The sequence below is a fragment of the Phodopus roborovskii genome, unplaced genomic scaffold (genome assembly GCF_943737965.1).
Source record: "Phodopus roborovskii unplaced genomic scaffold, PHOROB, whole genome shotgun sequence".
Lineage (NCBI taxonomy): Eukaryota > Metazoa > Chordata > Mammalia > Rodentia > Cricetidae > Phodopus > Phodopus roborovskii.
The window spans coordinates 5,520,430-5,532,225 of record NW_026126645.1 but is presented as its reverse complement, the minus strand read 5'-3'; the positions used below and the strand labels follow the sequence as shown (position 1 = coordinate 5,532,225).

The 11,796-nt window shown below is 50.1% G+C and overlaps 2 protein-coding genes across 2 annotated transcripts in view; one reads left to right on the top strand and one right to left on the bottom strand.

The window, feature by feature from the left end:
* Mrto4 (MRT4 homolog, ribosome maturation factor) overlaps positions 1-11,796 on the top strand; it is a 1,102,334-nt gene that overhangs the window by 829,383 nt on the left and 261,155 nt on the right. The window lies entirely within an intron of this gene.
* Iffo2 (intermediate filament family orphan 2) overlaps positions 4,776-11,796 on the bottom strand; it is a 41,499-nt gene continuing 34,478 nt past the window's right edge. The window contains exons 6-9 of the mRNA XM_051173458.1: positions 8,338-8,458; positions 8,123-8,215; positions 7,123-7,253; positions 4,776-5,370 (exon numbers count right to left, since the gene is read on the bottom strand). Coding sequence (XP_051029415.1) covers positions 5,265-5,370; positions 7,123-7,253; positions 8,123-8,215; positions 8,338-8,458 — 451 coding nt within the window. The 3' untranslated portion in view covers positions 4,776-5,264. The remainder of the gene's footprint in view (positions 5,371-7,122; positions 7,254-8,122; positions 8,216-8,337; positions 8,459-11,796) is intronic.

The window sequence follows — 11,796 nt, the reverse complement described above, 5'->3', positions numbered from 1 at the left end:
TTCCCAAAGCCTCTGGCCACAAGAAACAGTTTTTCCTCTGTGTCCTTCTGCCCCACCGGGAAAAAGATTATCAGTTTTCTGCATGAAAAGCTTCAGAGCAGGTCGGTGGTCCCAGTACTGGGGGTGGAGGGGGAGCAGAAGTAGGCAGATCTCTGTGTTCAAGGCCAGCCAGAGCCACACAGAAAAACCCTGTCTCGAACCCCCCCCCCAAGAACACACACACACACTTGCTTCTGAAGCCTACCATTAGGATCATATTCCCAAGATGCCAGTATGGGTTTTCTTACTTTATTTTAATAATGTGTTTCTATGTCTCTGGCAGTGTGACCAGGGCATTTACTGTAAGGTCACTTCTATCCAATTCTGGTTTGATACCATACGGGCAAGTTAACCTGTCTTTGTGAGGGTTACTATTGCTATGATGAAACACCATGACCAAAACAAAGTTGGGGAGGAAATGGTTAATTTGGTTCATCATTGTCAGGGTATGATCCTGGAGGCAGGAGCTGATGCAGAGGCCATGAAGGGTGCTGCTTACTGACTTGCTTAACCTGCTTTCTTACAGAACCCAGGACCACCAGCCCAGGGTAGCCCCACCCAGAATGGGCTGGGCCCTCTCCCGTCATTAATTAAGAAAATGCCCTACAGGCTTGCCCACAGCCTAATCTTATGTCGTCAATTAAGAAAATGCCCTACAGGCTTGCCCATAGCCTAATCTTATGGAGGAATTTTCTCAATTTTGGTTCCCTCCTTTCAAATGCCTTTTGCTTGCATCAAGTTGACATAAAAACTGTCCAGTACAATCCCTCTGGGCCTCAGTTTCCTCTTCTGTAGAACTGTATGATAACGTCCACCTCAAACACCCCTGTCCCCCTTTTCCTCCCAGTTCCAGCATTTGAGACACGTTGGGAGGTCTGACCTAGGAATGTTGAGTAGGAAAAGGACACCGCATGAATGTGAGCGCGAGCAGTTACCCTTCTTTCCTGGGAAAGGCAGCTCACAGTACAGTGATGTCACTTCTGAATGTTTAAAGTCACTACAACAGTGGACAGTATCAAATCCAGAACCCAACGGTACTTCTTGTAGACACTCTGGGGAGGTTTGTGAAATGGGGGCTCTGTAGCGGTGGAACTTCAACTTGAGGCGGGACAGTGCCAGTCAGCCTGGGATCTCTCCGGGATTCTTTGGTCAAGTCCTGCCATATCTCCTTCTACAAATAGGTAGGGTGTGAGTTCCCTTATCTTATCACTGATTGGTTAATGTCTTTGCTATAGTCTTCTGACTGCTCCCACAATCACCATGACAAAAAGAAGCACACACCAACGTTCTAAGACATTTTTTACTTTATTTAAAAGAAGCCAATATACAGGATATAAAGGGCATGGTATTTACAACAGTACAGTAAACAGGTTGATTTTCTGGTAGGGTCAGTAGTCTTTTAGTGAGTACAAACCCCTCCCGGTGATTTCTAGACCCAGCTGACAGACACAGCAACCGTGGGGCAGGGTGGGACTAAAAACCGGTGGATGCTACACTGTGCGTAAAAGGAGCGTTGTGGGCATTCACCACAGTTCTTTGAGAGCTTGGGAGGGAAGGGGAAAAGTGAGGAGTTGGCCTAAGACTCACACACAGCCCACACTGAGCCTGGAAATCTTCACTCGTGGAAAATCCCCTCCCAGAGAGAGCGAATGGTTTTGTTCAGACCCCTCCCTAATCCTCCCTGTAGGTAGTTACCCTACAAAAGCTTAGAGTCCCAGAGGGAGGACACAGGTCTGAGGCAATCCTCAGAGCTCTGCACCTTCATCCAGGGTGCAAAGACTGCAAGCTGGACCTTGGCCTGGAGTACACACAGCCAGGGCTGAACTCAGCTTCTTGGGTCACTTCTGTACCTACTCCAGCTGCAGTGCACCTGCAGACACAGTCAGCCCCAGGCCCCGAAGGAGTCCTACCCCACGCCCACAGTGGTTCCCAACTAGGCCTCCACGCAGCTGAGAGGGGACAGAGGGGACCTAATTAAATCCTACCTCTGAAGCACCCCCCCACCCAACCTCGGCTTCCTGCAATCCACTTACCTGTCCCTGCCTAGAGCCCCCAGCTCTCTTCCAAGACTTCCAAGGAGCTGAGTGAGGGCTGAGGAGGGAAGGAAAAGCCACTTCTGCGCCAGTGAAGACAGAAGGCAAGGCGAGGAAAGGATTACTGATGGCTACACACCCCGAGTCAACAAACATGGTGGTATTTCATCCACAGCAAAATGCTGGGCCACCATGACTGCCTACCCTACATTAAAAACCTCTTCCTTTCATAAAAATAGAGACTCTTGCTTTATAAATAGAATACCTTTAGCTTAAGTTATCCCTTAGCCCACCCCCTTGCCCGCCCCAAAGTCAAAGTGGTTTGATTACTCCATAGGTCATCTGAGCTCCACCCCCAGAGCAGAGTCCAAAGTGGACAGGCCTTCCAGACACACTGCCACGGGGAGACAAAACCTCTTCCCACTCGTTCTCCTTTGGGATCTTAGAGGAGTGAGTGTGTGTGTGTGTGTGTGTGTGTGTGTGTGTGTGTGTGTGAGACGACCAATCAGGGTCGTCCCAGCCTCCCTGCTGTGCCTGTGTTTGTGGCCCCCAAACTAGGAGCATGACCAAGGGCAGCATGGAGAGCCCATCTGAGAAGCCCTGAAACACCAGTGTCAATATGACACCGGGCTCAGAAATAGAAAACTCAAAGGAAGTATGTACATGTTTACAAGGATGGACAAGTTTGTCCAGACTGGGCAGGCGCTGCCCTGGTGAGCGGTGGGGTGTTTCTTGGCAAGCTGTGGGCTCACGGTGAGGGGACAAGCAGGACCCACTAGCAACAAACTGAAAAAAAGAGAGAGGCCAGGCCCAGACCCCAGAACCAGCCCAGGATGCATGACCACCACTCCCTTGTTCTTCTCCCATCATCCTCCTGCCTCAGATCCTCACTCCCCAGGGGAAAGCAGCCGGCAGGGAGGAACATGATGGAGCCTGCCTTTCTCATAAGCCTGGACAAATGACCTATGTATATAGTTGGGAAAGCAAAAATAACACCGCAGGACACCAGCTTCCAGGGTAACCTTCGTCACCCCAAATGTTTATACTGTAGCTTACTGTCTTAACTCTAGAGATATGTGTCACCACACCACCACCTTGAAGAACAGCAAGGGCAGCTTCTATTCTGCCTGTCCATCTTGCAGCCTCTACCACTAGATGGACAACTTCCCCAGCCTCAGCTGAGGAGACCCATGGGGACAGCTGCCTTTCTGCCCTCATGGAAACGGAAATTTTTACAGCAGCTAAGGTCCAGGCCCATCTGGCTCTGATACCCTTTGGTTAAAATAAAAACAAAACAATAATATCAATAACACAATAATAATAACCAGAAGCGAATGAACCCTGTAACCTTTAAAAGACTGGCTGGTGGAAAAGGGGGTGAGGGAAGGGGCTGTGTCTCTTCCGAACCACTGTCCCTCTAAGTACCTGCCAGTAAAGACTGGCTGGTCACCAAGAGATGATAAGTGAACCCTTGCAGCCAGGCTGCACAGGGACCAGTGGATGTGCCCCACCCCATCGTGCAAAACACACGAGAAAGGCCACCAAATTCTGATAAATTACATAAAGAAATAGCCAACAAATACATTCTCTCTCTTCTCTATACATACATTTGCCTATTATATACACTGGTTCTAAATGCAAAACACATCAAAGAGATACAAGGATGCAGAGGAGAATGGGGATACCACCATGGCTCCAGCCCAGAGTCCCCTACCCTTCAACACACAGGCCTCAGAGTGCCCATGGGTTCTGGTCCCTGGGTAATTTTGTTCCTTTGACCTCCAGAGGGAGCTTCTGGATCAACAAAAACAACATAGGCCATCAAAACCACTAGAGTGGACACAAAAATAAGAACAAATAAAATAAAAATAAAACCTGATTGCTAGATAAGCTCCTAGCTGAGACGAGATGTATGGTCTCTCTTACCGCCCCTTAACTCAGGCCCATTGGTGTCTTGGGGAGACACTGGCTCAGAGTGACTCCTCAAGAGTCTAACCAAGTGGGTATGGAAAAGCCTAGATACAAGAATGAGGATAGTCCTCACTTGGGGCTTCAGCGCCTGCTCCTGCCAGCGTGGCAGGAGCCTTACCACCTCCCTCCTCTTCCCCACAAGGCTTTTTTTCTAGCCAGAGGGACAACAGAGGAGCAAGGTGGAGCCATGGGCGGACGGAATGGGTACCAGTGGCCTGGCCTGTTCATACTTTCTCACAGAGAAATTACAACTGTGGAACCTGGCAGGTGGCTGGAGAGGTGGGAAAGAACATCAAGTCATCAGGACAATAAAAGACCACCACCCCACCCACCCCACCCCACCCCACAGAGGTCCCCAAGAAAGCCAACAGTCCAGTGGGTCAGCTTACAGAATGCAGGCCTCACTGGGATCTGAATGGGGCCACCCCCAAATCCATTGCTCACCCTCATTGGTCATGAGGGTCTCAGGCTAACCTTGGCCTCCCTCCCAGTTCCCAGGAGTCTGAGAGAGGGCCCTGCCTTCCCCACGGATATAAGGCAAGCTGCTTTTTGTTTTTGTTTTGTTTTTGCATAGTTTAAACAGTGAGGCGCTACCATCCCCCACAGTGCCTTGCCCCAACACATCGCCACTTGATCCAAAAGAAGAAGAAGAAGAAAAAAAATTTGATCTTCCCTCCCACCACTCCACCCATCTCTCTGACTTTCAGTGGGTGAGAAAGCATCAGGGAATGCTCACCCAGGTCTGGACAAGCAGCCTCTTTCCTCTGGAAGGCAGATTTCCCCAAGTGGCCACCGACTTCACACAGAGGGAGGGAGGGCAAAGCTCATGGCCAATCAGAGGAGCAGGTGAGAGGGAGAAAACCAACAGACGCCACACCCCAGGCCCCGCCCTCACCTTAGAGGTTTGTATAAAAAACACCCGCTAGGAAGAGTTCTTTGGAGCTCAAAGTGGCTCAGCTTAAGGGAGAAGGCACAGTTGCACTGCATCGTCGCACAGAAGTCTGCATTTGTGATGTGGAGAACGATAGAAAATCGACAGCACCATTCCGTGGGTGGGTGGGTAGGTGGGCGGTGTAGGAAGGAAGGAAGGAAGGAAGCAGCGGTCCCGCTGGGCCTCCGCAGGAGGGAGGACAGAAGTCTGTGTGGTGAGGAGCCCTCGTGGCTCGGTGAGGAGAGGAGGCTGGCCCCATCACCAAGACCAGTTGCACTTGACCTCCATTATCAGCTGACCATGGGCTCCACATCTGCCTCCCGCTCCAGGTCATCCTGGATCTCATCTGTACTTCCTGAGTCGCTGCTGGCCACAGAGCTGGGGGATGGGGAGTTCCTGAAAAGCATGGAAGGAAGAGGAGACTTTTAGAGAGCAGCCTGGGTCCCCTGACATCCCAGGGCCAGGAACCCCAGCAGTCACACCTGTAAAAAGGTGCCCTAAGGGGCTGGGGTGAGCAGAACATTTGTCTAGTGTGCACAAGACCCTGGGTTCCACCCCCAGCAATAACATAAAAAGAACCAAACGGGATCTACCTTGAAGGGCTCCTTCCATGCCCCTGGCCAGGCTACACTTTCCTCCAGCCCCTACAGCTTCCATGAGCTGCCTATGGCTCTTATGACTCCTTAGGACCCCCGCCCCAGCCACTGTTTAGTCTGGGAGCGGGGTTCATGGGTCCAGCTTGGTTCTTCATGCTGTAACCATCCATCATTCCTGGTCTGAGCACAGTGGTACCCAGTAAACCCCAGATAAGTGAGAACACATCGGGGACTACACACACTGGAGGAAACAGCCCTGGGTTTCAGTTTGCCTGAGGGATCCCTAGTAAGCAGTTCCACTTGCATATGATAACAGTGGATTCTAGGGGATTCCATTAGCTAAAGGTTGGACAGGTGAAGTCAACCTCTGGACCCACTACACTTTCCATACAGCCACTGTTCCCTCTTACACAGCGACAACTGGCACAAGAAAAGGCACCTGAGCTTTGATCCAAGCATTCCCATCCTATTATGTATGTGTCTGTTCCCCAACAAGGCTGGATGTCCTGAAGGGGGTCTGCCTTTGCATACCACACCTGATGCACAGGCCCATGTGCGTGGGGTTGAAAGATGAGAAAGGAGGAAGGACGTAATAGAAGCCTAATTAGCAATAGTGAGGTGTGGGTTCTGCCCACCTCCTGCATCCCCACCTCAGTAGACAACGTGGAGGGGGGATTCACTCCCCAAGGGCAGAGGCTCTGACTTTCCATCATCAGACACTATGCTGGGTAGATTTTTTTTTTTGTTTTTGGTTGTTTTGGTAGTTTTTGTTGTTGTTGTTATTTATTTATTTATTTATTTATTTATTGGTCACCTTGTCACAAGCCAAAGTCATCTGGGAAGAGGGAGCCTCAGTTAAGAAAAATGCCTCTACCAGATTGATCTGTAGGCGAAGTCTGCAGGGCATTTTCTTAATTAATGAATGACGTGTGAGAGAGAATGCAGCCCACTGCAGGTGATGCCAATCCTGGGCAGGTGGATGGCATCCAAAGCAGGCTGAGCAAGCTATGGGAAGCAAGTCAGTAAACAGCATTGCTCCCTGACTTCTGCTAATCCCTGACTCCAGATGCCTGCCCTGACCTCCCTCAACAGTGGACTGTGGAAATGGGAGCCAAACAAACCCTTAACTTCCCAACTTGCTTTTGGGCATGGTGTTTCATCACAGCAACAGAAAGCAAACTCAGATGGTCTTGCACGCAATGTGCCTTTGACAACTATCTGTTGAGTCGATGTTGTTTTAAACAGAAACTCTGTGAAATTAGGTGCATAAACCACCTAGTACAGAGTAGGTATGCTTATACAGAGGGCTTGGATGGATGCATGGATGCATGCATGGATGCATGCAAGGATGCATGCATGGATGCATGTGTATGAAGGGAGGAGGGATGGAGGGATGCATGCATGGATGGATGGATGCATGGATAGACGCATGAATGGATGGATGGACAGATAGACAGTCAGGAAAATGAAAATGTAATGAAAGGGCATGATGCAACCCAAGAATGTCTCTCTAAGGCCCCCACCACAGAAGCCTGGGGAGCAGGGGCCATACCTGTCTGCAGAGCCTTTGATGAGCCGGCGGCAGGTCTCCATCTGTACATCTAGGCCTCGCTTCATGCTGCACATCTCCATATACTCATGTAGATGCCGGTTCATGTCGCTCTTGGCTGTGGCCAGTTCCAGCTGGAAGGAGTCAATGTGGAATAAAGGTGGTAAGGGGGACCTTCCAGCCTCGGATTACCAGCAGCAGCAACCACCCTTTTCCATCCAGGATGGTCTGGTGCCATCAGGACTATCCCTGGACACTCTGCCCTCAAGTCTCTGCCTTGTGGGCATCAACCTTCCTTATTCTCTCTGCACACCAGTCAATATCCTTCAGACATGCTTCTGGTCAAATGGGGGGTGGTTGCTTAGCAACCCCAGAGGAGGTCTGTCTGGCTAAGCCCCATCTGATTCAGGGGACTTTCCTGTACTCAGTATCTCTGGGGAACTGGCTATGGGCAGGAATAGGAAATTCTTCATGTCTCTTAGCCTTCTCCTGCTCCTCTGACACCTGCTCCTCCAGGGAGGAGGAAGGACTCTGTGCTTCTCCTTCTCCAACACTAACTCTTGTACACCAGTGGCCAAGCACACTGGCATGAATAGTGCTTCCTGACTTGGAAACAGTGGTCAAGGGACTTGGCCTTTTTGGACATCATTTCCTCCTCTGTATGCGTACCCAGTCCCTGCAGCTGAGGAGAGGTAAGGATAACCCAGAACAACCAGAGCTGACTTCAGAGTGATGCCAAATGATGCTAGGCATCGGGTAAGCCTGTTACTGGCAGTGTCCTGCCTCAGCCTCTTTAGGGGAGGCAAGAATCACGGCCCAACTTTATAGATTAGGAAACCAACACCCTAATAAGGACAGGTTTGCGATGCCGGGCCCCTGCCTCCTAACTCCCTTGCTCTTCCCATTTTGTAAGCCTGCCTTTCCATGGACACTTGCCCACCCAGGCTCTCAGCCATGCAGTCCCGGCAGGCTCAGCACCAGGCCCCATGGCCCACGCTCTTACCTCGATTTGGCCTATCGTCTCCTGGTACTCCTTGTCTCTTGTCTTGAAGAAGGATTCAGTCTCATGGATCAAGTTGCCCAAGTTTTCTTCTTGCTGGGGAGACAGAGTAAACAGTTTATCTGGGAAGCACAGGCTGCATGAAAAGGGCAAAAATGAGGGATCATGGGAAAGACCCCCCCCCCCCCCCCCCCCGAGAAGGCAGGGCTTGCGCTCACCTCGCCCTGGAGGTCAATGGTCGGGTTACAGTTGGTAAAATCCTCCCAGAGTAGCAGCGTGTCTTCATTCTCTTCCCAGGTCAGGCTGTCACAGTCGTCATCAAAATCGAACGTCTCCCGCCTGTGGGTGATACCAGAGGGTGTGACTTAACAGAAGCCAGGCTCCTGGGGCACATACAGAGGACAGAAGGGGGCACCTTCCCCAGTGAGTGTGCACCCATGAGGCGGTCTCAACAAAGATGGGGTGGTAGCCAAAGCCAACGTCTTATCCAAAAAGAGCTTTAGTCTTTCAAATGCGAACGTTTCTGTACAATTAGAAGTCTGGTTTTAGGTCAAAAGTAGTGTGGTGCATGTCTATAATCCCAGAGTTGGGGAGGATGAGATATGAGGATCAAATTCAAGGCCAGCCTGGGCTATATAGTGAGCTCCAATCAACTTGAGCTATGGTATAAACCCTTGTGTCAAAATACACCCCCACCCCACCCCAGGGCTAGAGGGATGGCTAGGCAGTGAAGAACACTCACTTACAGCTCTTGCAGAGGACTAGAACAGTTCCCAGTACCCACATGTGGTGTAAAAACTGTTAACACTGGTTCTGGGCCCCAACACCCTCTTCTGGACTCTACAGGCACTACACACACATGCTGCACAGGCAAAACACTCATACACATAAATACAATAAATCTTTTTTAAAAAAATCTCCTCAGAGTCTGACTGTACTTGGGAGACAGAAGCAGAGGCAGGCAGATCTCTGTGAGTTCAAGGCCAGCCTGGTCTACAGAGTGAGTTCCAGGACAGGCTCTAAAGCTACACAGAGAAATCCTGTCTCAAAAACAAACAACAAAAATATCTCCTCAGAAACACCTCACCCCCCACCCCCCCACTCCTTGGACATATTTCTGTTCAAAAGAAAAATGGCTACCCAAAAGCAAGTTATTAGTTGGGGACCAGCCAGCAGCAACATAAATGGAGCTCGATTTAAACAAAAACGAAAAATAAATAAATAAATAAATAAATAAATAAATAAATAAATAAATAAAAGAACCCTCCCTACAGCGCCCTCTAGAGCTAAGCCAGGCTGGTTCCCTTGCCCAACAGCAATTCTTGTAGAACCGCCTAGGTGGCGCCCGTGAGTCAGGAAATAAGCTTGGAGTTGGATATTGGAGGAGGAGGCCATTCTGAGCCCCTGGGGTCCACCCATTAGCACATCACATAGTCCACTACTGACTTCATTTCCTTTCCAGTGTCTGAGATCTGAAGGGAAGCCCCACTGAAGGATGGCTAGCCAGAACAGACAGAAGATGGATGACTGCAGAGACGGAAAGAGCCCCCGCCCCTCCCTGGGACTTTGGAAGGCGGTTGAAATTCTTCTCAGCCTTGGTCTGAAGCCCAAGCCACTGATTTGGATCAAAACAAAACAGGGTTCTGACACGGGTGTGTCATTCAAAAGCCTCACTAGCAGTGGCTGGGGGTGGGAGTGGGAGTAGCCACGGGGCGGGCTCACAGAGATATCAGGCGGGAAAGAAGAAACCAGGAAAGAGCCGGCATCGGTCATTAACACCAGCCGCAGCAACATGATAGGCGTGGGGCGATCAAAGAATTTAATTTCTTTTTAAATTTAGGCAACTTTAAAGCCAGACAAATCTAATTAGACACTGAACCCTGTCAACACTCCAGTGCCCACCACAAGAGGGATCACTATTCCATTACTCACAGCTGAATGCATTTTCCAGAAACAAGAAGGAGCCCTCACCAAAGGTGACCCAACTCAGCTCTCTGGATGGTGGGTACCTCTGCACTGTACCTCATTTCTGACCAGCTTAACGATTGATTCCCTAGCAACTTCATGAAATACCCCAGATAACTGATTTCTTCTGAGGAGCCCTTTTGTTAAAAAAAACGAAGGTGATCTGGGTGTCTAAACATCCAGTAGTGACTTAACTCAGGGATCCCCCAAGCAACCCTAAAGCTGCAGCTCAGTTGAGAGTGATTTTCTGTCATGTATGGGAAGCCCTGGGTTTGATCCTCAGCACTGCCAAAACCAGGCATGAGTCCTAGTATTCAAGGCAGGAAGACCAGAAGTTCAAGTCTAGAATGACTACATAGTGGCGGCTGGGGACACCCTCTTGTCCGTAGAGGGAAGACTCCAGTTGAAAGATGAGCAAAGAGTCAAGGGGTATCCTTGGCATTATCAGTAGCAAATGTCAAGGGCCATCAGGTGTCAGGTGAGGGACTCCCAATGCTCTGCTCGTGCTCTCTAAGTACCTAGCTAGGCCAAAGAGAGACCAGCCAGGGACAGTGATGTAGCAGAGAGAAGATGGACATCTCTTCCAAGCAGGAAGAGGCTAAGGGAACAGAGCACTGAACCATATAAGTGGGCTTGCCTCTGCCTACTGTGTGATCCTGAAGTACCTCCCTCATATGGCGGTCACAGAGCTGGTGGCCTGATCTTTGGATGGTGCCAGCTGTGGCAGGGCTGAGCTTTCAGAGTCCAGGTGCCCAAGAGCATGGGGTTCCCAGCCCTGCCCTTGACTCACCCAGTGTCTTCTCCCAACCCTCCCTTTTGGCACTGTATGGATTAGAATTAAAAGTGGGTCGGGTTTCAGAACAAAGCACCAAACATACCAAGGCTGCAGTGCCCGCCCACCCCCCAGCTCCAGGGCAATATATTCAATGGGTTCTGGTGCACAGGTCTCTACAGGGCTTGGTAGGAGAGCCCTGAATGTATAGATTTCTTGCAATGAAAAAGTCTAAGCTACCAATGTGACATCACTGAGCCTGCACACAGACAATACACACACAAACATACACACAACTCCCAAAGACTGGTACCACTTGGCTCTGGCTATCACCAGTATACTCATGCCAGACTCTGCCACTCAGCTGGCATCTCCTGGGGAGGGAATGCTAGTGAGTGGCAGATTACAGTCTGAGTACCAACTCTGTCATGTCCTGCTGAGTCCCCTCAGAGCCTTCAATAGGTTAATAATGACCCTGCCTGCTTGGTGAAAGTCTGGAGTCAGCTAAGTGTCTTTTCATGGACGACACTTGGTGGCTATCAAGGGTCTTCCCATGAACTATGTGTGAGTCAACTCACCAGCCCACCAAGAGAGATGAAGAGTGGGCCAGGAATGCGTGGTGATTACTGGCCCTCCCTGGATTCATGAAGTCATCAGACACTATACACGAAGAGCGAAGAGATGGGACAGCCCTGTCTTTTCATCCCTTGGGCAAGGAAGGACAATCCTAGTTGAAGTAATCCTCTCCCTGAACCTCCCTAGGTAGGGGGTGTTCTACAGGACTGAGAGGGTAGCAGGTGACATAAAAAATCATGGGCACACTTCCCAAATATGGGAGGCACTAGATACCCAGCCATGCATATCTGGCCTTGAGCCTCCAAAGAGAGGCTTAAAACAAAAAGCGTCCCAAACTCTCTGTTTAAAAACAGAATCCAGCAGG